Here is a 27,264-nt window from a genome sequence, read left to right on the forward strand (position 1 = left end):
TTCTACGACATTCGGGGTACGGCAAGCAGAAACTACAGAATCCAGCAAACCCTGAAATCGCGAACCACTGCCAACTAACAGCAAAGGATTGCTGAGCATAGTCCCTGTTTGCCCTGGAGTTTAACCTAGTGAGTGTTAGGCATTGGGAGGTGGGAGGTGTATTATTCACTGTAACCCTTTTGAATGTTTGATGTACTGTTCTTTACTTGAGTGATTCTAAGTTTGACATTGTATTTTCTTGTCTTTTAATAAAATCAAAGTTCTTTTGCACCAAACCAGTTGTCTCTTGCACTTTATCACATACGCCAGGGAGTGGGAGTGGTTCGAACTGCTCAGAAGGTCAGAGGTGAACCTGACCCCACACACCACCCGATACAGCACCCACCCAAAGGAAAGGTCCACAAAATCAGACCTAGTCAGGATAACAAGGAATGGCACCAGGAAGGGGGCAGCCCCTCTGTTACGAAGCGGAACTGCTTCAGGTGCGGGAACAGTGGGCACTGGAGAAAGGATTGTTGGAATCCATGGAAGGGTAGTGCAGGGAAGAATTCTCCAGCCCCAGGCCAAAAGACCAAGACTGGGAAATCAGTCTCTCCCCACACGATCGACTCATTCGTGGCTGCGCTCCAAACAGTACTAGAGGGCCCTGGGAGGGTAGCCGTCACCACCGGTACCGTAATCCCATCTGCCTCATCCATCCAGGACAGTGACTAGAACAGGCACAATCTGTCCACCTGTGTTCCCTCGAGTACGATGTATGGAAGAGACCGTGCGTTCAGATGGAGGTGGAGAAGGTGAAGGGGACTTATCTGTTGGATACCGGTGCATCAAGCACCCTCGTCTATTCAGATAACCCCGCCGTCTCACCACTGTCTAACGGGTTCCCATACAGGTTAGTGGGTTTCACAGGCACCGAGCAGGCTGGCTCATTCTCTGTTCCACTCTCTATTGGGAACACTCCACATCAAGTGGACTTGTGTCCTAATGAAGTGGGAGCAGGAAGGGAAGGGGATCCTGGGGGTCGATTTTATTATAGGCCACGGGATTCTAGCGGATTTAAAGAACCACTGTCTTTGGGGGGCAGTATGTATGGGACAGGAAAGTGAGGTGGTGATTATCCCAGAAAAACGTGGCAAGGGGACGGTGTGTACCATGAAGCAAAAGAAGGGTTACGACCTCGAATCACTGGTCAGTAACTCTCCGATGGAGTACCAAGAGGATGTGAGGGCACACCTTGCAACTTTTGGCACTCACAAACCCTGTGGAAGGGTAAATGGGGTCGAGGTTAGCGTAGATGGGGACCCCATGACTCGACCGCAAAAGCAGTACAATTTCCCCAGGGAGGCGGAAGCAGACATGCAAACAGCCTTGGGTTATTTGGTTAAGCAAGGGTTATTGAGACCGTTAGCCACCCATGTGAACACTCCATTGTGGCCGGTTAGGAAACTGGACAATTCCTGGAGAGCCACGGTGGACTATCGAGTACTCAACCGTAACATCCCCACCTGTGCACCCACGGTTCCACCTCATTGGAAGTATCCCAGCCTCCGCAACCAACTTCGCGGTGCTGGATATTTCCAACGGGTTTTGGTCCATCCCTTTACGAAGAGAGGATCAGTACAAGTTTGCTTTTACCTTTAAAGGCCAGCAATACATTTGGAACTGTCTCCCTCAGGGCTTCCACAACAGCCTAGCATTTTTCATCAATGTATGACGAATTGTTTAAAGAGCTTCAGCAGACCCCAGCAGTTGATACAGTATGTGGACGACCTGCTCCTATTCACCGATGAGGGGGAGGAGCATGGCCCACTGCTGGCTGAGCTGCTGGAGCTGCTGAAGGTGGAAGGGTTTGAAGTTAATCCCAAGAAGGCACAGATCGGCCAGAAGCAAGTAAAAAACCTGGGACTAACTGTGCACGCTGGGAAAAGAGCCATTGACAAAGCTCGAAGGGAAGCAATCCAGAAGTTACCAGCCCCCAACACAGTAACAGGAGTAAGATCTTTTCTAGGGTTAACCAGGTATTGCAGAGATTTCATTGAGGATTATGCAGCCACAGCAGCCCCTCTGCTCCGACTCCTACACAAGGGGGTGGAGTGGGATTGGGACAAAGGTGGCGAGGCAGCAGTTATCCAGCTCAAGAAAGATCTGCAGACTGCATCGGCTTTAGGGGCTATTGGTCGGGGGAAGGAGTTTTTCCTGGAGGTAGCAGCCAGCGGCAACAGTCTGAGCGCAATACTGCTCCAGGAGCAGTACGGCCGTTGAGACCAGTGTTTTACTCCTCCAGGATACTCACTGATGTGGAGAAGGGGTACTCTAACTGTGAGCGGCACCTCATAGCCACTCACTGGGCTGTGAAAAGAACATTGATTTTCAGTTGGGGGTCCCCTACCACACTCCTTACCCATCACATGCCCACCCAGATGCTCCTGGATGGGAGAATCAAGGACGGTACAGTGAGCAGTGCCCGCATTGCTCGCTGGACCTGACTCCTCTCCCAGATGGACCTAAGGGTAAAGGGTCTCTGCGAGCCAAGACTTGCAGCCAACATGATTTATTCAGCGACAGCCCACCGGTGTTCCGTAGAAGGGTTATGGGAAGTTAACATAGGCTTTCGGGCCGGGTTACACCCCACAGGCCGAGACATCTATGTAGATGGTTCAAGCACTGTATCTGCGGATGAACGACTCACAGGCTGCGGAATTTATGACCCCGAGGCAGGCATTGCCCTGGTGATTAAACTCCCCAGTACCATGAGTGCCCAGCATGCTGAACTGTCGGCGGTGGTGTACGTGGTCACACACGCCGAAGAATTCCCTGCCCCATACACGATTTGCTCAGACAGTATGTTCACATGCAATTTGTGTACGGAATACCTGGCTATCCAGTCCCGTCGCGGATACACATCTGCAGACGGGAGACCCCTGGCAATTAAGCCTTTACTGGAAAAGATTATGGCAGCCATAGGGGAGGAAGGGAAGGTCCTTATATGCAAAGTGAAGGCACATTCAACCACTGAACCCCGAAGCGAGGGAAACCAGCATGCTGACATGTTGGCCAAGCAAGGTGCTTGCACGGGCTAGCTCTGGGACCCATACAACCCAAGCCCCATTGCAGCGGTTAAGGGTAGGATTGGGACAACAGGAAGGGCAGGGGTAGCATTGCCCCAGGACCTGAAAACGGTTCAGACCCAAGACCCCATCCTCAAAATTGTCCTGAACATGCTAGCTAAAGGGGAAAAGGTTGACGGCCCATACGACACCACAGCTATTGCCATTAAAGAAGGCATGCTGTTCACGGGGGAGCAATGGGTAGTACCGCAACAACACCAGAGAGAATTCCTGCAGCTGGTCCACAAGAGTCCAGGAGCAGGACACCCCGGACCTGAAACCACCTGGCAACGGGTGGAACAGGCAGGATGGTAGCTGGGACTCAGGGAAGATGTCCGCGAGTTCTGTGCCGGCTGTCTGGTGTGCGCTGCCAACAACCCTGACCCCCAGAAAAGGAAGGTGTCTATGGGACATATCAGGAGGGTAGAGGGACCCTGGCAGTCGATCCAGGTTGATTACATCGGGCCCCTACCCACCGCCCAGGAAGGCTACAAGTACTGCCTAGTGTTGGTGGATGTGTTCACTAAGTGGGTGGAAGCCTTCCCATGCCGTACAGCTACTGCATTGGGAACAGCTAGGATCCCCGATGGGGACTACCACAGTATGTGGAGTCCGACCAAGGGAGTCACTTCACCGGGCAGGTGATACAGGAGACCCTTAAGGTGCTCGGCATCGAGGGTAAATGGCATGTCACCCATAACCCGCAGTCATCCGGGCCTGTGGAGCGTTTCAACCGCACTATTAAAGAAAGGTTATGAAAAGAGACGGGGGACTCATCCAAGAAGTGGGTGGAGGTCTTGCCACTGGTCCTCATGGGGATCTGGGCCAGTCAGTCAAAGGTCACGGGGTACTACCTGTATGAGCTCATGACCGGCAGAGCCATGCGTATCCCCACCCATGTACTAGCCCCGTTACTCACGGAAGGTCAGCTCAGGGAAGTGAGCTGGGACAGCTTTGTCAGGAATACTGTTTGAACACCTTAAACAGATTCACTGGCAGGCCACTAACAACATGGGAAAATAGCATCGGAGCAACTGACTGCTGCTAGAGCCCCGCAAACACCACGAATGGGAGATAGGGGACCAGGTCATGGTATGGAACTACACTCGTGTAGGGGCTTTTGAGACACTGTACATGGGGCCGTACCACATTGTCGACAAAGCGAGCTCCATGATCAATGCCATAAAGATGCCCCGCTGTACAAAGTGGTTCCACATAAACTAGCGTAATCTGTTTAACCCCAGGATAGCTGCTAAGCACAAGGGGCAGCCAGGAACAGTGAAGCGTTCTAGGAACAGGGATCCTCAGCCAGCAGCCTCCGACTGTGGAAAGCCCACAGGGTACGTTGCAGACTCACAGATTGTACTGATAGGGGCAGTAAACTGTATTACTGGAGGAACCATCCCCCCAATCGGACGCACCTCCAGTAGTCAGAGCCTTCAGAAGGACACCCCGCACACCACGGCCTAAGACCCTGTGGTCACCAGCACCCAGTTTCAGTGGGTCAGCCCCGGGAGGTTTGCCATCCATAAAAGAATACCCAAAATCAGGGATCAGTCGACGGACAGGGACCCCCAGCCAGCAGCCTTCGGCAATGAGGGACTCACGGGAGAGGTAGTGGTGGACCAGCCACCAACTGAGAGTCCCCAACCTACAGCCCCCAGCTGCACAGAACCCACAGAAAACAAAATTAACTCAGCAGCTACACCTAAAGGGGCAGTGTGCTGTAGCACCGGAGGGGCCATCCCCCCGATAATGTGGGACTCAGACACACCTCCGGTTAGAACACTCCGAGTCCTGCGGTACAGGCCACCTTACCGCCGGCCATTCAGGCAGCCCAAAGGCCGCAAAAGGAAGGAGAAGAACAGGGATTAACCTGGCCACCCGGAGACAGGTGGCAGATGTATATAATGGTATGATATGAGTTTAAGAATGTTTATCTTTAAGAGCGTTAGTTTAAGTTAAGATTTTAGGAATTTCAGGTCACCACAACCTCAAGAAGAAACCATGCGTAAAGAAATAGTGAGACGAATAAGATTGGTTATGAAGGACTTTTGCCTGGCAGCTGATGTCCAACTAGTCACCTAGACCTGGTAGTATTTGAGGGTATGAAAGAACCCAGCTTTGCAGCTATTCGAGGAGGCACTCCGAAGACGAAAAAAATTGCTATACCATACTCTATTAAAATTCTGGACAAAGCTAAGTGCCGATTATGAAGCTAACTGACCAAGACACAGCAGTTAAAACAGACATCAGTTCCAATGTAGAAACTGGGATGAAGACAGCTCAGTTTATTAGAGACTTTATCAAGTTTCCATGAAGAAATCATGGGCTTTTTATGAAATAAATTTAAGTTGGAACTCGATCACCTTTTGTCAAGCCGGAAAGCTTTTCTCAGGACTGGGCAATCTGTTTTATGTGTCCCCACAGAAAGGAGATCGACATAAAAAGGGTCCTGCTCCTGCTCACCCTGATAGGGGTGAGCATCGGTGATCGAGGTGACATGGAAATATCCCTCATTTATGGGTGCTCAGGAGAGAGAGCACCGATTGTAACTGCAGTGGGTGGCACAACGGGTGTGGAAGAGCTCGCCGTTTATTTCCACAGGGAAGGTGGCCAGTATGGTTGGGGTCTAACTCCACTCGATACTCCAGCCAGGCGGGATTTACCTATGGGGAGGCCTCCGTTCCATGCCCCACGATACGGATCGTTGCTGTGCGGGTCAGTGTTACGGATGGAAAACATGTGTGTTTGGCTTGTAAAGGACAGATTCCCCTGGATAGATGGTGGTGGCTCAGGAAGCTGAGCAAAGACACATGGGGACCAGGGAACCGACTGGGAATGACTCGGTAACGATACTTACCGGACCATCACGGGAACACAGGGAGGAGTGAGTGTGTGTTGGAACAAGTGGAGGGTGTCTGAACAGGGGATTTACGTTTGCATGTGGGGATCAGAGAGGGTCTGTCACGCAGGCATATCGATCGCCTTCGCCAGGCAATGGCAAGATGTCTGGAAGCGAATGGGGTGGAATTCCAGCCTACACGGGTGCGTGGTCTCACATTTCCCGCTCCCAATCAATGCCACCGAACTCATAGCACACATTAAGAAACCCCTGCCCACGACCCTGCCAATGCGAACAATAATAGAAAGATGTCCTACCACCACCAAGGGACGAGGGAATGGATTAGTATTGGTACCAACCGAAAAGGTGTTATATCAGTGGGTATACTATGCAGTAGCTTCAGTTATTTTAAATCTTACCGAGGTGCACTTAACTGACTGGTGCCCGAAGGAAACAGAACAGCTATACCAGGCCCTACTCAGAGAAATGTTCAAGAATTTTACAAGTTAGATTTCGGCAACGTAGACAAAGCAGATTTATACACACTATGGGCCCAAGTTTCGGGCCGCGCCTAGAACGGCGCAGCCCCGACCTGGACGCCCATTTTTCGCGCCACAAAGTGCGCCTAAAAAAGACTTCCAGATTCTCCAGCTTCCTGCAGGTCCTCTGACCCTCACCGCGGCGCAGCATGAGCTGTGGGGGGCGGAGCTAGGTCCCTGCGCTGAAAACAGTGCCGGGACCTCTGCACAAGCGCACTACAGTGGGCACGCAAGTGCAGTAGCTCCAGGCGCCCAAAACTGTGTGGGAGGGGCCCAAAGCATGCAGCCCCGAGCCCTGGCCCAATGGCCTCACTGGGGCTGCGTGCATACGGCACCTCCCACGCCCAGCTCCTGCTTCCTCCCGACCCGACTCGACTCCCGCTCCCCCCCCTCCACCCGCGCCCCCGGACCGGACTCGACCGCGCTCCCCCCCCCGCCCCCTGACCTGAACCAAACCGACCTCCCTCCCACCACCCCCCCGACCCGACCCGCGCTCCCGACCACCCCCCACCCCTACCCGGACCGGACCTGACCCAACCTGACCTCCCTCCCCCCGCCCCCGACACGAACCGACCCGAACCGACCTCCCTCCTCCCCCCCCCCCCCGACCCGACCCGTGCTCCCGACTGCCCCCTGGGACCGGCCCCGACCCGATCCGACCCACGCTCCCGACCCCGACCCAAAGCCACCTACCTGTAAATTTGGTGCTGGGGACGGGCCCTGCCCGTTCAGCCTCCCCGCCCCCGTTCAGCCTCTCCCCACCTCGTTCAGCCTCCCCTCCCTTCTCTTTCCCACCTCCCTCTTTCCCCTCTCCCTTCTCCTTTCCCCCCCTTCTCCTTTCCTCTTCTCCTCTCCTCCCTCCTTTCCCCTTCTCCTCCTCCCCCCTTTCTCCTTCTCCCCCCCTTCCCCTTCTCCCCCCTTGCCCTTCCCCTTCTCCTCCTCCCCCCTTCTCCCTTCTCCCCCCTCCCCCATCCCTCCCCCTCTGCCTCCCTTCCTCCCCTCCCCCTGCCCCCCCTCTCTCCTTCTACCCCCCTCCTCCCCCTCCCCTCACTGTCAGAAACACAGACACTGACAGACAGAGAGTGAGAGACACACACAGACAGACAGACAGAGAGATAGAGACACTGAAAGAGACACACTGTGGGGGTTGGGGGGTGGCGGGGGGGGGGGGGGGGGATCCCAGCACGCTGTTGGAGGGCTCCCGGTGCTGCAGTCAGTAAGTAGAAAATGTTTTATTTATTGATTTAAAAAAAAATTATTTCTTATAAATTTTTTTTGATTGATTTATTGGTTGATTTATTGATGTTTTTAACATTTATTATTGATGATGGCTCTTTATTTGTAAAACTGAAGCGTTTAATGTTTGTAAACTTCCCTTTAAACCCCCCCCACCATTCCCTACACCTGATTTGTAACCTGTGCCTGATTTTCTAAAGTGTAGACAAGATTTTTCCGAGCGTACAAAAATCTTCACTTACTCCATTCTAAGTTAGTTTGGAGTAAGTTTTCACTGCCAAAACTTTGAAAACAGGCATAAGTGGCCAGACACGCCCCCTTTTGAAAAAAAAATTCTGTTCCAAAGTGAAACTGTTCTAACTGACTAGAACTGGAGCAAACTAAATGCCGAGAATTTGAATTTCTAAGATACTCCATTCTACACCAGTTGCTCCAAAAAATCAGGAGCAACTGAGGCTGAAACTTGGGCCCTATATGCTGGCAACACTATAGGCACGGGGAGACAAAGAAGGGGAACCTGGAACGACATTTTTACTGCATATAATACAGGATCCTCTGTGATAAATAGTATAACGATATAGAACTGCAAATGCAAATAAATTGTCTAAAGAACCAACTACGAAAGATCCTAAAAGAGGAAAACATAGTGGTAAGCTCAGAGCTACACGAGGACCAGGCTATGATGGTTCATTTAAAAGAGATTATTGCTGAGCTGGAAAGGCATGCCCAAACGGTGAATGCACTCATACGGGAGGATAGGAATGCTTCAGACCAGGCTGCACAGAATGAGGTGTGTGTGCTGTACGGGGCATGGTTGTTGGGCGAGGGCCGCAACAACCTGGAGGATTTAAAGCAAGGTTTAGTCCCCTCCTGGATCAGCAACAAGCACCTCGCAACACTCCATCTGTATAGTAATTCACTAAGACCGTGTCAGCTCCGTTTAGCTTCTGAAACCGACCCTGTCCCAGTGGATTGCGGGTGTTCTAACCACACCACCATGGGGATAGTACTTAGGATGCCGGTCATGGGTGGGACAGCCCGACCCGCACCGGTATACAGGGTGGAGAACATTGGAGTCATTCAAGGAGGTGCACACGTTCGTTTCACAGCGGTCCCACCTTAGTTCATAAAGTGGGAGCACGCTATGACAGATACTGACCCCTCCAGGTGCCGGAGCCGGGGTGCACACATAATACTGTGTCCCCAGCACTTGAACGCCTATTCTAAACCACAGTGTGGGTTTAAAGCTGCTGGCGCACAACCTATCAACTGTACCATGGAGATAATGGCACAAGACCAGGTCCCTCCACCGGTAACATACATAGGGGGTGACATATTGTGTCACCACCAGTGCGCCCCACTACCAGCATGGACAACACTTTTGGTGTCTGGTGAGTGACAGCAGTTTTTGTTTTAAACCCGAGGCGTAAGTTCAAGTGGCCCAAGAACGGATTGTCCCCATTTCCGAACCCTCCGCTGTTCACCTCACTGTAAGTGAAAACATCACAAACCTGCAAGATTACATTGCACATTTTGGCTACGAAATCCCCCCTCTACCGGAACATCTTACCACTCTACTGAAAGCTATAGTAATCTCACAGAAACATTTCTACACTCTAGAACAGAAAGCAATTGAGATAGAGAGGAAAATTCTGGAGATCACAATTCCACCCTGGTGGGACATTTTCAGAAACATAGAAGTCCCAGCAGGGGTCAGAATAGCTTCCCATGTTTTAGTTGTCTGTCAACTCGCGATTATTCTTTACTTGTGGTGTATCACTTGCCGAGTGAGAGGCAGAGGCCGTCGGTCCCAGCACCAAAGCGTGCTGAAAGCTCCCTAGCTAAACTTGGGGATCGCATCGGGAAGGGAAACACCATATTGTAATGTCTGATTTGTTTTTTTGTGATTTTACCTGCTGTAAAAACACAGTGGTCAAGTGTTGTGAGAGTTTACTTGTGTATTTTGACTGTGTACTTTATTTTTCTGTAAAATTGGAGTAATGGAAGGGTGTTGGGCCCCCTCCATGCTGCAATGTAATTGGAATGACTGTATTTGGCTGTAAACTGTATTACATTTCACTGCATTACGTTTAAGTTTTAGCTCGGTAAATACAGGGGAAGGTTGGCTCTCGGGAATCAAGAATTTTGCTCACTTAGCATGACACTATAGCATGTAGGATATCACAGGGGGGAATGTAAAACTCAAAGTTTTCTCAAAATTCAAAGACTCCCCCTCTGTGTGAAGAAACCCTAAGGAAGGATCATTTTGGACTCGCTTAAGATGAACGTTGGGATTTTAAGATGTATGGGTCTGCAAAGGAAAAGGGCTGAAAAAACAGGGGACTACTAACCTTTGAAAAAGCCACTCTTTGGATATTGGAGCTGTCTGAGATATTAGAGCTAAACAAATTGTCTGAGGAACTGTGAAAACTCAAAAACTCTGCTCCCTTGGAGACAGTAACATTTCAACAATTGACCCAGAGATAGCCAGCTACAGCTCTAAGCATGAAACGCATCCAGCGCATGCATAATGTTAATCACTTTTCCGGCCTGCATGGAAAACCCAGGCCTAGGCAGACAACTTAAACACCAAAACTAATTTTTACAATCGCAACTCGAATCCAACAGATCGACGCATCCTAAACAAGTTATCGTTAACGAGCCAGCCAAAATTTAACAAAGAATTATCAAGCCCGTCAAAACTGAGACAACGAATCGGGTTTGATTTGGCGCACAGATTAGAAAAGCTCTCAAAGTAGAATTGAGGTCCTGTTTTATGAGTTAGGAAGCCTTCTGATGAGCCTTCTGTGCAATTAGAGCCTTCACTGCGCTATCCGCTCCATCAGCGTCTTCGGCCTCGACAGCACTCCTGGGTTACACTGCTCTGCTATCGAAGAAGAAGGAAGAACACCATCAAAAAGGCAGAGAAAAGCAGTTCCCAGTGACTTCGGACATCACCAACTCATCGCGGCAACAACGGACCACAGCCAACGTGGTAACATCGAACTACCGCGATCGATGAATCCTAAGAAAGAAACTACTCGAGAAGAAACTGAAGGTTCGAAAATTTTCCACTCTACAATCTATTCCTAGTTTACAATGGGTGAAACATTACCTAAAGTAACCCAAAAGCCCTACTCCTACAAGAAGAAAGTGGGTACTCACCCCATAAATCCAAAAGCCAAACCGCGCCTTACCGCATCAGCGGACTCAACCCATCTGAAGACTACGCAGCAAGAAGTCTTCCATGACGTTCGGGGTAAGGCAAGCAGAACTTACAGAGTCCAGCGAACCCCGAAACCGTGAACCACCGCTAACTGTCATTAAGACGATTGGTGAGCATTATCCCTGTTGCCCTAGAATTTAACCTGGTCAGATTTAGGCATTGGGAGGTGGGAGGTGTATTATTTTCTGTAACCCTTTTTGTATGTGTAATAAAGTGTTCCTTATTTTAGAGATTGTAAGTTTTGACAGCGTACTTTTCTTTCCTGAATAAAATCAAAGTTTCTTGCACCAAAACCAGTTATCTGCTGCACTTTGTCACATCCCCAAATAAATCCAAAGTCTCGAACCCAGGGAGTGGGAGCGGTTTGAACTGCTCAGAAGGTCAGAAATGAACCTGACCCACACACCACCCACTACAGGCGGCCCAGCCCGGAAATCAGTGCGGTCCCGGCCTGCAAGACCATCAGTAGACCGAGGCCATTGACGGGAGCAGCTTGCAGCGGCCTGGCCCGGAATTCGGCTCGGTCCGAGCCTGCAAGACCATCAGCAGGCCGGGGCCATTGGAGGGAGCAGCATGCGGTGGCATACCACTGCAGGGAGCAGTGCGTGCTGCTGCAGGAGGACGACGGTTGCGAAGCCTGGTCGCTGATTGCAGTGCAGACAGGCACAACAGGAGAGGTGAAGGAGCAGCAAAAGTTTGTAGAGGGAAGTGACTGGGGCCCAGGAGAGGCGTGAGTTTGGGGCCCAGAAGAGGCAAGGGTCCAGGGGCAGCACAGGCCAGCCACACTGCAATATGTGCGCGCACTAGGTCCATGCAGCAGAGGGTAATCCTTGCCACTGGACCAAGATCTAGCTCTGTCAAGCCCGTGTGGTGGCTGGTGTGCAATGGCCACCACATGTTAAAAAAATCCACCCTTCAAGATGTAGTTCGGGACCTGGAATATTAGGTCCTTCATTGAAACATCTGTGAACTCATTTCTTTTTTGGCGTGGAAGCAAGTCATCCTCGCTTCGAGGGACTGCCTATGATCATAGTCCGTGGGGTCATAATTGATCAACTTACTGCCCACTGCTGCTGACTGCCGTCCACTACCATTGACATTCCTCTGCAAGATCCGCCCAGTGCCACTTTCGACGTGGCCTGGAGCGGGCAGGAAGGGAGAGCCACCGGGAACGGCCGAGTGGCGCAACTGACCTCCCGCCCACTGAGCTCCCATATTGATGTGGGCGGGAGTCAGCACCAGAATGGGGTTGGATTGCTGGCTGCAGGCTGGGTTGTCCCCGACGGTAAGTCTGAAGATCCTGCAAAAAAGTTTAGTGAATAATTTTTTTTTTTCCACACCGACTTCAGCCTGTGTCCCCTGATGATTTTTATTTTCAGCTGTTAGACCCTCCGTGGGCCCAACTCCATCCTTGGCGGCAGTTGGGCAGCAAGCCGCCAAGAATGAGACCTCCCACCCACTGCCACCCAGATTGGCGGCGTACGTCGTTGATTTGCCGCCTGCCATCGACAGCACTTTGGGCGGCACTTGGGCGGGCGGAGGTCTTGACCAAATTCGGCCCCCATGTCTCTGAGACATATAGGAGGGTGGGTATCACTACTGCTCTGTAGACCATGGGCTTGGTGCCGAGTTTGAGGTCCTGGTCTTCAAACACTCTCTTCCTCGGGTGACCAAAGGCTGCACTGGCACACTGAATGCTATGTTGGATTTCGTCATCAATGTCTGCCATTGTTGGCACTAGGCTCCCAAGGTATGGAAAATGATTCACATTGTTCAAGGCCTCATCATGGATTTTGATAACCGGGGAGCAGTGCTGCATAGCGGGGGTAGGTTTGTAGAGGACCTTTGTCTTATGGATGTTTAGTGTAAGGCCCATGCTCTTGTAACTTCGGTGAAGGTGTTGACGATGGCTTGGAGTTTGGCCTCTGAGTTTGCGCAGATGCAGGCATTATCTGCATACGGTAATTCAATGACAGAGGATGGGAACACCTTAGATCTGGCCTGGAGGCAGCAGAAGTTGAACAGTTTCCCGTTTGGATTAGCTCCACTCCAGTGGAGAGCTTACTGAGAGTGAGATGGAGCATTGCAGCAAGGAAGAATAAGAAGAGTGTTGGTGTAATGACACAATATTGTTTGACACCGGTCCTAATGTGAATTGGTGGATTCATTGGTCAGGATCATGGGGCTTGCATGTCATCATGAAGCAGGCGAAGGATGGTGCCAAACATTTGAGGGCAGTCGAATTTGAGGAGGACGCTCCATAATCCCTCACGGTTGATAGTGTCGAAGACCTTTGTGAGGTCAAAGAAGGCTAAGTACAGGGGTTGGTGCTGTTCCCTGCATTTCTACTGGATTTGCCGTGTGGTGAAGATCATGTCCATTGTGCCCCTTAGTGGGTCTCTGGGAGGAGCTCTTCAGCCACAGGGAGAAGGAGATTTAGGAGGATTCTTGCAATGACTTTTCCTGTGGCAGACAGCAGAGAAATTCCTCTGTAGTTATCGCAATCGGACTTGTCAACTTTCTTGAAGATGGTCACGATTACCGTGTCTCTGAGATCCCCTGGCATGCTCTCCTCCTTCCAGATGAGAGAAATGAGATTGTGTATGTGTGCCAAAAGTGCTGTGTTTTAGTGCTTCGGCAGGGATTCCATCTATTCCTGAGACCTTGTTGTTCTTCAGTTGTCAGATGGCCTTTTCTACCTCATGCCGGGCTGGGGTTGTGCTGAGATGGCGGCGGGTAGCATGTTGTGGGATGGAATCGAGGACACTCACATCGAAGACAGAGTCTCAGTTGAGGAGATCTTCGAAGTGCTCCTTCCGATGCAAGTGCAAAAGTCGAAGCGTAATAGGAACGTTTCATCTGCTGCTCATTTTTTGTAGCAATTTCTGTTTCTAACTCAAAATTGAGTTTCTTCTTTTTGTCTTGTTTATGCAAAATTCATTAAGGACATAATAAAGCCAATGGTTAATTTTTAACATTTTATATCAAGACTTGGTTTTATTTACGGGATACTTTATCAAATGAGATGCAAGTTAGTGATGAAAGGGACAAAACCCAAAATTAGTTTTGAGCCTGGAATCAATGGGTAGGCAATGCAAGTTTTACAGAACAATCTTTATCCTATGCTAGAACTAAAGGCATTTCTGTTTGCAGTTTTCTGCTAATCCATTTTTAGCAATATGAGACATTGAATTCTGATCTCATGAACATCCCTGACCTTAATTGCTCAATTATTGCCGGCCATGCCTTCTGCTGCCAAGGCTCCAAGCTCTGAAAATCCTTTTCTGAACCTCTCCATCTCGCTAACTCTCTTTCCTCATTTAAGACGCTCCTTAAAACCTACCTGTTTGACCAAGCTTTTGGTGATCTCCCTTAACATATCCAAATTTAGCTTTGTAATGATCCCGTGGTGTTTGGGATGTTTCACAATGTAAAAAGCGCTATATAAATATAAATATAAATTGTTGTTGTTGCTGTTGAAAATCCAGTGTGCATTATTCTTGTGTTTGCTACAGGATAAAATATAGATGATCCATCATCATTTAATACTTGATACCATTACTGAGTTTGTAGTAGTAAAAGTGTATTTGATTAAATATGCTGCGCAAGACGATAAAATACATGCATCATGAATACAATACTTAATAATTAGATATAGAACAATGGATACAGCAGGACCTACCTGAACCACTTCCGACTCCCAGGACATTAAGACTGGAACTTCCGTTTTTCCCAATGCTGCAAAGTAAAAAAGTTTTAATTTGAAGTGACATGAACCAACCTACATTGACGCCTCCATGAGGCACTGTGGGCCATCAGCAGCAGCAGAATTGTATTCCACCACAATCTGTAACCACAATCTGGCCCGGCATTATCCTTGACTCTACCATCAAGAAAGGCGACCAATCCTGGTTCAATGAGGAGAGTGAAAGAGCATGCCAGGAGTAGCACCAGGCGCATCTAAAAATGAGGTGCCAGCTTGGGGAAGCTGTAACACAGGACTACATGGATGCTAAACAGCAGAAGCAGCATGCTACAGACAGAGCTAACCGATCCCACAACCAACAGATCAGATCAAAGCTCTGCAGTCCTGCCACATCCAGTCGGAATGGTGGTGGACAATTAAACAACTAACGGGAGGAGGAGGCTCCATGAACATCCCCATCCTCAACGATGGCAGAGCCCAGCATGCATGTGCAAAAGACAAGGCTGAAACGATTTCAACCATCTTCAGGCAGCTGAGTGGATGATCCATTTCGGCCTCCTCCTGAGGTCCCCACCATAAGAACATAAGAACATAAGAATTAGGAACAGGAGTAGGCCATCAAGCCCCTCGAGCATGCTCCGCCATTCAACAAGATCATGGCTGATCTGGCCGTGGACTCATCTCCACTTACCCGCCCGCTCCCTGTAACCCTTAATTCCCTTATTGGTTAAAAATCTATCTATCTGTGACTTGAATACATTCAATGAGCTAGCCTTAACTGCTTCCTTGGGCAGAGAATTCCACAGATTCACAACCCTCTGGGAGAAGAAATTCCTTCTCAACACGGTTTTAAATTGGCTCCCCCGTATTTTGAGGCTGTGCCCCCTAGTTCTTGTCTCCCCGACCAGTGGAAACAACGTCTCTGCCTCTATCTTGTCTATCCCTTTCATTATTTTAAATGTTGCAATAAGATCACCCCTCATCCTTCTGAACTCCAACGAGTAAAGACCCAGTCTGCTCAATCTATCATTATAAGGTAACCCCCTCATCTCCAGAATCAGCTGAGTGAATCGTCTCTATACCCCGTCCAAAGCTAGTATATCCTTCCTTAAGTAAGGTGACCAAAACTGCACGCAGTACTCCAGGTGCGGCCTCACCAATACCCTATACAGTTGCAGCAGGACCTCCCTGCTTTTGTACTCCATCCCTCTTGCAATGAAGGCCAACATTCCATTCGCCTTCCTGATTACCTGCTGCACCTGCAAACTAACTTTTTGGGATTCATGCACAAGGACCCCCAGGTCCCTCTGCACCTCAGCATGTTGTAATTTCTCCCCATTCAAATAATATTCCCTTTTACTGTTTTTTTTCCCCAAGGTGGATGACCTCACACTTTCCGACATTGTATTCCATCTGCCAAACCTTAGCCCATTCACTTAACCTATCTAAATCTCTTTGCAGCCTCTCTGTGTCCTCTACACAAGCAACTTTCCCACTAATCTTAGTGTCATCTGCAAATTTTGTTACACTACACTCTGTCCCCTCTTCCAGGTCATCTATGTATATTGTAAACAGTTGTGGTCCCAACAACGATCCCTGTGGCACACCACTAACCACCGATTTCCAACACGAAAAGGACCCATTTATCCCAACTCTCTGCTTTCTGTTAGCCAGCCAATTCTCGATCCATGCTAATACATTTCCTCTGACTCCGTGTACCTTTATCTTCTGCAGTAACCTTTTGTGTGGCACCTTATCGAATGCCTTTTGGAAATCTAAATACACCACTTCCATCGGTACACCTCTATCCATCATGCTCGTTATATCCTCAAAGAATTCCAGTATATTAGTTAAACATGATTTCCCCTTCATGAATCCATGTTGTGTCTGCTTGATTGCACTATTCCTATCTAGATGTCCCGCTATTTCTTCCTTAATGATAGTTTCAAGCATTTTCCCCGCTACAGATGTTAAACTAACCGGCCTATAGTTACCTGCCTTTTCTCTGCCCCCTTTTTTAAACAGAGGCGTTACATTAGCTGCTTTCCAATCCGCTGATACCTCCCCAGAGTCCAAAGAATTTTGGTAGATTATAACGAATGCATCTGCTATAACTTCCGCCATCTCTTTTAATACCCTGGGATGCATTTCATCAGGACCAGGGGACTTGTCTACCTTGAGTCCCATTAGCCTGTCAAGCACTACCCCCCTAGTGATAGTGATTGTCTCAAGGTCTTCGCTTCCCACATTCCTGTGACCAGCAATTTTTGGCATGGTTTTTGTGTCTTCCACTGTGAAGACCGAAGCAAAATAATTGTTTAAGGTCTCAGCCATTTCCACAGAAGCCATCACAGAAGCCAGTCTTCAGTCAATTCAATTCAATTCACACCACGTGATATCAAGAAACAGCTGAGAGCACTAGATACAGCAAAAGCTATAGGCCCCAACAACATCCCAGCTGTTGTGCTGAAGACTTATGCTCCAGAACTAGCTGCGCCTCTAGCGAAGCTGTTCCAGTACAGCTACAACACTGGCATCTATCCAAAAATGTGGAAAGCTGCCCAGATATGGCCTGTCCACAAAAAGCAGGGCAAATCTAATCCATCCAATTACCGCCCAATCAGTCTACTCTCAATCATCAGCAAAGTGATGGAAGGTGTCGTCGACAGTGCTTTCAAGTGGCACTTACTCACCAATAACCTGCTCACTGATGCTCAGTTTGGATTCTGTGAGGACCACTCAGCTCCAAAGCTCATTACAGCCTTGGTCCAAATATGGACAAAAGAGCTGAATTCCAGAGGTGAGTTGAGAGTGTCTGCCCTTGACACAGATCTCATGAATGCTCAGTTTTGAGCTGCTAGATCTGCAGTGAATCCATCCCATTTATCACCGTGGAAGTAGCACACAACACAATGGAGGGTATCTTCACTTTGAAGGTGGGACTCTAACCTGACAACGATTGTGCGGTGATCACTGATACCAATGCTGCCATGGACAGATGCATCTCTGGCAGCTATATCCTTCAGGACTCGGCCAGCTCAGTCAGTAGTGGTGCTCGCAAGCCACTCTTGATGATGGACATTGAAGTACCCCAAGCAGAGTTCTTGCTAGCCTCAGCATGGTTTTATTGAAAGGGAAATCATGTTTGACAAATTTGCTGCAGTTCTTTGAGGATGTAACAAGCAGGGTGCATAAGGGGGAAACAGTGGATGTGGTGTATTTGGATTTCCAGAAGGCATTCGATAAGGTGCCACATAAGAGGTTACTGCACAAGAATAAAGCTCACCGGGTTGGGGGCAATATATTAGCATGGATATAGATTGGCTAACTAACAGAAAACAGAGTGTCGGGATAAATGGGTAATTTTCCAATTGGCAAACAATGACTAGTGGGGTGCCACAGGGATCGGTGCTAGGTCCTCAACTATTTACAATCTATATTAATGATTTGGATGAAGGGATCGAGTGTAATGTAGCCAAGTTTGCTGATGATACAAAGATGGGTGGGAAAGCAAATTGTGAGGAGAACACAAATAATCTGCAAAGAGATAGAGACAGGCTAAGTGAGTGGGAAAAAAATTGGCAGATGGAGTATAATGTGGGAAAATGTGAGGTTATCCATTTTGGCAGAAATAATGGAAAAGCAAATTATAATTTAAATGGAGAAAAATTGCAAAGTGCTGCAGTACAGAGTGACCTGGGCAGTCCTTGTGCATGAAACATAAAAAGTTAGTATGCAGGTACAGCAAGAAATCAGGAAGGAAAATGGAATGTTGGCCTTTATTGCAAGGGGGATAGAGTATAAAAGCAGAGAAGTCCTGCTACAATTGTACAGGGTTTTGGTAAGACCACACCTGGAGTACTACGTACAGTTTTGGTCTCCGTATATAAGAAAATATATACTTGCATTGGCGGCTGTTCAAAAAGGTTCACTAGGTTGATGAGGAGGTTGACTTATGAAGATAGGTTGAGTAGTTCTGGCCTATACACATTGGAGTTCAGAAGAATGAAAGGTGATCCTATTGAAACATATAAGATAATGAGGGGGCTCGACAAGGTGGATGCAGAGAGGATATATTCCATTCATAGGGGAAACTAAAACTAGGGGACATAGTCTCAGAATAAGGGGCCGCCCATTTAAAACTGAATTGAGGAGGAATTTCTTCTCTCAAAGGGTTATAAATCTGTGGAATTCACTGCCCCAGAGAGCTGTGGAGGCTCTGTCATTGAATATATTTAAGGCGGAGCTAGACAGATATTTGAACGATAAGAGAGTAAAGGTTTATGGGGTGCGGGCAGGGAAGTGGAGCTGAATCCATGATCAGATCAGCCATGATCTTATTAAATGGCAAAGCAGGCTCGAGGGGCCAGGTGGCCTACTCCTGCTCCTATTTCTTATGTTTTTATGTAGAGGATGTGGGCCTTAAGCGAGTCCTCCTCACAAGCAGCACCATCAGTTTTAGTTGTGGGCTGCCAAAGGCAGTCCATCAAGTTGCCACTACCACAACCCAGGTAATGACCCATATTCTCACCTGCCTGGGAATCCAAGACTTTAACTTGGTAGCGTTATTGTACCAGTCTAAGCAGCAACCGGATGAGACGCTTAGGGCATTTGCTAATTGCCTCTGCGATCTCTACAAGAGAACACAGCACCAGGTTCCTGCAGACGCAGGTACGGGGAAAGCCCAGGCTCTGTTTATGTTCTTAATCATCTTCACCCCAAGTCAAGACAGCTCTGGGCATATCCACTTGACCCACTGACCAGGAGATGGTGATGGAGGCGGATGTCACCTGAGCTTGGGAGGTGGAAAAGGCGAGGATCTGCCCTCAAATGCTTACGGGAGACACAGCTATGAAAATGGTTGCTGTTGTAGAGGACCCCCAATAATCTGCCAAAAGACCATTGGGCCCCTGTTATAGTTGCGGGAGGAACAGCCACATAGCGAAAAAGTGCCGGAACCCCATGCAGGCACCAAGGAAATACATACCAGCCCCGATGACTCCAAGCCCTCTGGGGTGGAACAATTGGCTCAGTTAATTGTTTTTATGAAAACCCAAATTATTATGGTGAGGCAGGATAACCAGCAAATGTGTGCGGTTACAGAAGCTAGCACACCTCTGCTAGAAGGATCCTCAACAGGGTCCCTATGAAGGGGTTTGGCCCCCCCTTCGACTGGTCAGAAGTGAGGGTCCGATAAAATGGACATGGAAGACCGGTAATCCCTGTTCTCTTGCCTACGTATCCCGACGTCCCGAACAGCACTCCAATCGTTTCTGGATCTGGCTGGATATCAGAGAAATGTTATTCCTCGTTTTGCCAAGGTGGCAAAGCCGCTTTATGAACTTTAAAGGAAAAGGACAGTGATTTTCGCCCTCGCTGGTCAGAACTCCATCGTGATGGAGTAACTACACTCAAGATGGCCGTTATACAGGCGACCTGCCTGATCACTCCGGATCCAACTCAGCCGTTCCACCTCGAGGTGTGAGCAACAGATCAGAGCCTTACAGCCGTCCTCTGTCAGAAACGAGCCGAGAATCTACAGCCGATCGCTTACTTATCCCGAATACTTCAGGGGATGGAGACAACTTATGCAGCATGTGAATGCCATCTATTGGCTGTGTTCTGGGCAGTACATCACTTCACACACATCATAGGGTTAAAAGCAGTCAGCCTGCATTCCCCACATACACCACTAAACTTACTCATGAGAGTCGGAGATTCCCTGGTCTCATTCCAGAGACTTAGTAGATTGACATTGGAGCTGATGCACAGAGACATTGACATAACCCCCAAAGCAATCACATTTCTACCCCAGTTCATAGCATATGAGGGAGATCCACACAAATGTCCACTGCCTCTAATAAATTTTGAGTTGCATCCTGTTCAAAAGGAGCCCATTGAAGGTGCTCCAGACATATATGTGGACGGTTCCTCGTGTTATGTGCAGGGGTCACCTCGTACTGGTTATGCTGCGGTGCTACCACAACACAGTTATTTGATGTCGGTGTAGTCGCCAATCATCACAGGATGCCGAAATTGCCACACTTTTAACTGCCATACTGCCATTAAAGAAACCTCTGATAGATCCATTAATATTTGGTCTGACAGTGCCTACGCCATCAACACCATGTTATCCCTACCCCTGTATCATAAGAACGCGTATTGTACGGTAGACGGCAAGCCCCTGGTACATGGGGCTTGGTTACAAATGTTATGGACTTACTTAAAAGGGTGCAGTCAGCCCTGCTTCATTGGGAAAGAAGCAGCCCATAAGAAGAAGGGCCCCCAGAGTAAAGGGAACGCAGAAGTCGACAGGGCTGCCAAGGAGGCGGCTATGTCAGGGGATCCTAGGGAGCCCTTTGTAGAACACTGTGCTCCTGTGGCCAGTGCCGCTACATCTGACCGCATTGAGTTAGGGACTTTGCAGCGACAACACCAGCCTTATGCTACAATGATCGCATGGCATGAAGCAGTACTCTACTGGCCCCTGGCATCAGTTCGGACACCCAGCAGTTAATGTTTCAGAACACAGGAGCCACCTACCCTGTGGTGTGTGTTCCACCAATAATGGGTGAGGAGTTTCCCTCTCTCTCTTCCATTCCCATCCAGTGGGAGGGCACTATGCGGCCACACTGACATTGGAACAGTTGGCCACAACAGCATGCTGGCCTGCCATAAAGGAAGCAGTCAATCTGTATGTGTCACAATGCTTACCCTGCTTCCAACATAATCCTCCCCGCATACCAATCGTGGCCTCCTCAGGAGTGTACCGCCGCACACCCCTGCTCCCCCCCCACCCCCCCTCCCGAGGAACCTTGGACTCATCTGCAAATTGATTTCATCGGCACATTGCCCCAAATCCAGGGAAACCACTTATGCCCAGGAAATAGTGGATCAATTCACTAAGTGGATAGAGGCATTCCCCTGTAGCTCTAATACTGCTCTAAAACCAGCCAAGATCTTAATGAGTGAGGTGTTCTGCAGGTGCGGAATGCCAGTAAAGGTGGACAGTGATCAAGAGTCACATTTTACAGGCACAATTTTTACCCATTTTCAGGAAATCATGGGCATTAAACATCATTTGCATATCTCCCACCACCCTCAGTCATCAGGATTGGTAGAAAGGGCAAACAGGACCCTCAAAACAATGTTACAAAAATTATGTGAAAACTACCCCACTCAATGGGCTAACATATTGTCAATGTGTTTAATGGCAATAAGATCAACACCCATAAAACAACAGGAGTCTTTCTATATCAGGCTATGACTGGAAGACTCATGAGAACACCAGGCCACTTGACGTTGACAGGGATGAGTCCCTTGGTACAGGCATCGTGCAATTCTCAGTGGTTGGAAGAAGTGGTGGCGGTGTGAGCTGTGAGGAGGACGCTAAGAGGCTGCAGGGTGACCTGGACAGGTTAGGTGAGTGAGCAAATGCATGGCAGATGCAGTATAATGTGGATAAATGTGAGATTATCCACTTTGGGGACAAAAACACGAAGGCAGAATATTATCTGAATGGTGGCAGATTAGGAAAAGGGGAGGTGCAATGAGACCTGGGTGTCATGTTTCATAAGTCATCGAAAGTTGGCATGCAGGTACAGCAGGCGGTGAAGAAGGCAAATGGTATGTTGGCCTTCATAACTAGGGAATTTGAGTATAGGGGCAGGGAGGTCTTACTGCAGTTGTACAGGGCCTTGGTAAGGCCTCACCTGGAATATTGTGTTCAGTTTTGGTCTCCTAATCTGATGAAGGACAGTCTTGTATTGAGGGAGTGCAGTGAAGGTTCACCAGACTGATTCCCGGGATAGCTGGACTGACATGTGAGGAGAGACTGGATCAACTGGGCCTTTATACACTGGAGTTTAGAAGGATGAGAGGGGATCTCATAGAAACATAAGATTCTGACGGGATGGACAAGATAGATGCGGGAAGAATGTTCCCATTGTTGGGGAAGTCCAGAACCAGGGGACACAGTCTTAGGATAAGGGGTAGGCCATTTAGGGCTGAGATGAGGAGAAACTTCAGAGAGTTGTTAACCTGTGGAATTCCCTGCCGCAGAGAGTTGTTGATGCCAGTTCATTGGATATATTCAAGAGGGAGTTAGATATGGCCCTTACGGCTAGAGGGATCAAGGAGTCTGGAGAGAAAGCAGGAAAGGGGTACTGAGAGAATAATCAGCCATGATCTCATTGAATGGTGGTGCAGGCTCGAAGGGCCGAATGGCCTACTCCTGCACCTATTTCCTATGTTTCTATGTTTCTATGTTGTGGATCTGTGGAATTCGCTGCCTCAGAGAGCTATGGAAGCTGAGACATTGAATAAATTTAAGACAGAAATAGACAGTTTCTTGAACGATAAGGGAATAAGGAGTTATGGAGAGCGGGCAGGGAAGTGGATCTGAGTCTATGATCAGATCATCAATGATCATATTAAATGGCAGAGCAGGCTCGAGGGGCCATATGGCCTTCTCCTGCTCCTATTTCTTATGTTCTTTTGTTCTTATATTCTTCCCATCCTATTCATCCCTCCCAATGCGCGTCTGATGAATTCACAAGAATTGGCATTACTGCCTGTCTCCAAAACTGAACATGCTGACTCCACCCTACCTATGTCAACTTTATCCCACCACAACAACGCTGACGTATAAATCTGGACTCCCTCCTTTGATCGCCTCTCTTGTCTCTGTTTACTATTAGGATATATGTTTCCTAATCTTGCTACGTAACCAGACCTATGTAACTTCAGTTTTCACTGTATTCATTTGCATGCACGCTTTGGTTGTTGCTCAGGTCCTGAGCCCATCACTTTTATTTCTCCTTTTTTCTCCCACTTTTTTATCTTCCCTACTCTTTACCCCTCCGAGACCCATCTCTCCTATCATAATGCCTCCTTTCATTCCTCTCCTCTCGGGTATTCTGCCCTCCCAAATCCTTATCCCAACTCTTCAGCAATCCTTGGCCTTCCTACTCTCCTGCCAACATTTCAAGTTTGACTCCCTCTTAGATAAGCCTGCAGCTTCCCTCTGTGCCTCTCTTGGCATCCTTTGAAGGGCCCAATGATGCACTCGTCACTGCCTCCTTACGAGCAGCAACCTACATTCTCGCTGACCTTCGCACACAGCGCATCCGTTGGAGGCTAATCTTTCCTACCACCTTTCCGTCCCACTCATCCCTCCCAATACTGACCCTGTGGACCCTGTCACTGCATCAGCTATCACTGCTGCTCGCCACATCTCCCTCCAGAATATTCGTTCACTTATGATCATGTCCCTTGCCATCCACAAACTTATCGTTGATGATTGCATTGACATCATGACCTTGCTGGAAACTTGGATGAGCGTTGATGATACCTTCCCCCTAATTGAAGCCTCTCCATCTGGCTATACCTTCCATCACTATCCCCACCCAAACCACTTTGAGCTTAATCAAAAATTTGCTTCCCATATCCTTTCATGCTGTCCTAAGGTCTGGTTTTACTGCCAGCTTCCTCAGGGCAAACCAATCTTGTGGTTGCCTCAAACAGACTTTAGGCCCTATATGGCAATTTGTTTCTCTTTCCCAATATGGCAGGTGGCACACTTCCGGCTGGAAATGTGTGCGCTCTTCCTGCCCGCTGTATTGGGGACTCAGTTGACTGCTTAGTGCCTGAAAAAGAATGTGTTTATTTGCAGCAACTAAAGCTCTGATTGCCTCCCTTGAATGACAAGTCATGATTGCTGATTGGTCCCCTTGGAGGACACACCAGCAGTTTCTCTGGAATGTGCAATCAGATTCTCCCTGTCTACATAATCAGTAACTTTGCAAATTGTAATTCGAGCCATTCGGAATGCCTCCAGATAGACTAGGGCTCACTTGGAGCAGACAGTGCTCATTCTCACGGGTTAATATCTTCTCCCACACCCCCACACATGTTCCTGCCCCCACTGCCCAAGTTCCTGACTTCTCCCCATCCCGCCCAAGTTCCTGACGTACTCACCCCACCGTCCAAGTTCCTGACCTCCTCCCCCGCAGCCCAAGTTCCTGTATTCCTCCCCCTCCCTGCCCAAGTTCCTGCCTACTCCCCCACCCAAGTTCCTGACTGTCATGTATGTAACCTTTATGTAACAACACTGCAATATTGTATATGCGTAAGAAATGCACACCTTGACCACAGGGTTGAACTTGTGGGAGACACTCCTCACCTGGTCATCCAGGTATATAAAGGGAGGTCCCATGCAGGGTCATCACTTCTTGGTCCTGTGAATAAAGGTTCAAGTCATGGAGTGACCTTGTCCATAGAATGTGTGGATTTGTGGTATTGTGTAAGGACTTTACATTGGCGACGAGAAACGGGAATCAACGACCCACGAGAATGGCCACCGGCAGCACAGATTAATAGTACTGTGTTGGTGAGGACTGGGACGATTTCATTGAGAGGCTCCAGCAGAGTTTTGTCACGAAGGACTGGCTGGGAGACGCAGCGGCCAACAAGCGAAGGGCTCATCTGCTGACCAGCTGTGGACCTGAGACTTACATGCTCATGAAAGACCTGATAGCACCCGAGAAGCCGGCGGACAAAGCCTTTGAAGAGCTCAGCAAACTAATCGGTGAGCACCTCAAAGCGGCGAGCAGCGTACACATGGCCCGACAGAGATTCTATACCCACCGATGCTGGGAAGGACAGAGCATACCGGATTTCGTTGTGGGTGCTTGGCCAGCCTCTGTAAGTTCACAGATGCCTGCAGGGGGGAAATGCTAAGGGATTTCTTTATTGAGGGCATCGGTCATGCTGGGATTTTCAGAAAGCTAATTGAGACCAAGGACTTGGCCTTGGAAGCGGCGACGTTGATGGCTCAGACTTTTATGGCGGGAGAGGAGGAAACCAAGATAATATACGCGCGCAATTCTGCCTCCAACATAGCGATGGATCAGGGAGTCAATATCATAAACGCGACACAGAGCCTCGCAGGCAGGCAAGGGCAGTTCGACACACCCCAGGCAGCAATAGACCCAAGAGTAAGTCTTCAACAGAGCAGGCCGAACGAACATTTACGCCCCCCCGCCCAGTGGACAATGCGGCCCAGGATGGGGCCATTGACACCCACTAACAGGGTGCTCAAGAGCAATCAAAGGGACAATGAGCGAAGAATGCCTTGCAACAGCTCTTTTGTTCACAACAATGGGAATCTCAGTTCATGCTGGAGGTGTGGGGGCAGACATGCTGCCAGGACTTGCAGGTTTCAACAGTTCGTCTGCAAAAATTGTAACCTCAGTTCCATTCAGCCAGAATGTGAAGAAAGCATGTAAGCAGGCTAATATATGAGGCGGATGAACCAGATGAGGGGTCTGTGAGGTAGGATGACGGTTGGGGCAAATCACTGGACGCTGAAGTTCAGTGGGTTCATGTGGCAAACATTCACAGCTCATATACCACAACGCCACCCATGTTGATGAAAGTCCTATTAAACGGCACCCCTGTACGCATGGAGCTGGACACGGCGGCCAGCCAGTCACTCATGGGTGTTCAACAATTCGAAAAGCTGTGGCCACTCAAAGCCAGCAGACCCAAACTAGAATGCATTGAGACGCATGATGGACGTACAACAAAGAAATCATTCCAGTGCTAGGCAGTGCAATGTTGGCGGTCACACACAATGGATCGATGAACCGGCTGCCGCTCTGGATTGTCCCGGGCAATGGTCCCGCACTGTTAGGGAGGAGATGGTTAGCTGAGATGAACTGGAAATGGGGGGATGTGCACGCCATGTCATCTGTGGAGCGAAGTTCATGGTCACAGGTCCTACAGCAATTTGAATCACTATTTTAACCTGCCGTCGGGACTTTCAAAGGTACCAAAGTAGTGATACGCATCACCCCGGATGCCAGACGAGTGCACCACAAAGCCAGAGCTGTGCCATATGTGACGCGGGAGAAAATTGAAAGCGAATTGGACCGTTTGCTGAGAGAGGGCATCATCTCGCCCATTGAATTCAGCCCCGTCGCTCCCGTCCTAAAAACGGATGGCTTGGTCAGGATCTGTGGCGACGACAAGGCCACTGTCAACCAGGTGGCCCGACAAGACCAATACCCGCTCCCGAGAGCGGAGGACCTTTTTGCCACGCTGGCAGGCGGCAAGCTGTTCACCAAGTTGGACCTCACTTCAGCCTACATGACCCAAGAACTGGCCGACGAATCTAAACTACTGACCACCATCACCACGCACAAGGGACTGTTTGTTTACAACAGGTATCCATTTGGCATTCGATCAGCGGCCGCGATTTTTTAAAGAAACATAGAAAGCCTGCTCAAATCCATTCCCGGAACAATCGTATTTCAGGACGACATCCTCAACATCGGTCATGACACCGAAGAACACCTTCACAAACTGGAGGAGGTGCTACACCGACTGGACCGGGTAGGCCTGCGACTCAAGAAGTCTAAATGTATGTTTTTGGCTCCTGAGGTTGACTTCCTGGGCAGGAGGGTTGCTGCAGATGGGATTCAGCCCACCGAATCCAAAACAGAGGTGATTCGAAGAGCGCCCAGGCCCTGCAACACATCGGAGTTGCGTTCATTTCGGGGACTTTTGAACTATTTCGGGAACTTTCTATCGAACTTAAGCAC

General features: G+C 49.0%; 1 protein-coding gene across 2 annotated transcripts in view; it reads right to left on the reverse strand.

The window, feature by feature from the left end:
• LOC139259738 (histamine N-methyltransferase-like) overlaps nucleotides 1–27,264 on the reverse strand; it is a 150,178-nt gene that overhangs the window by 76,787 nt on the left and 46,127 nt on the right. For both annotated transcript variants that reach the window (XM_070875382.1, XM_070875381.1), the window contains exon 3: nucleotides 14,636–14,691. In XM_070875382.1, the coding sequence (XP_070731483.1) occupies nucleotides 14,636–14,691 (56 nt within the window). The remainder of the gene's footprint in view (nucleotides 1–14,635; nucleotides 14,692–27,264) is intronic.

Source organism: Pristiophorus japonicus, chromosome 3, assembly GCF_044704955.1.
Source record: "Pristiophorus japonicus isolate sPriJap1 chromosome 3, sPriJap1.hap1, whole genome shotgun sequence".
Taxonomy (NCBI): domain Eukaryota; kingdom Metazoa; phylum Chordata; class Chondrichthyes; family Pristiophoridae; genus Pristiophorus; species Pristiophorus japonicus.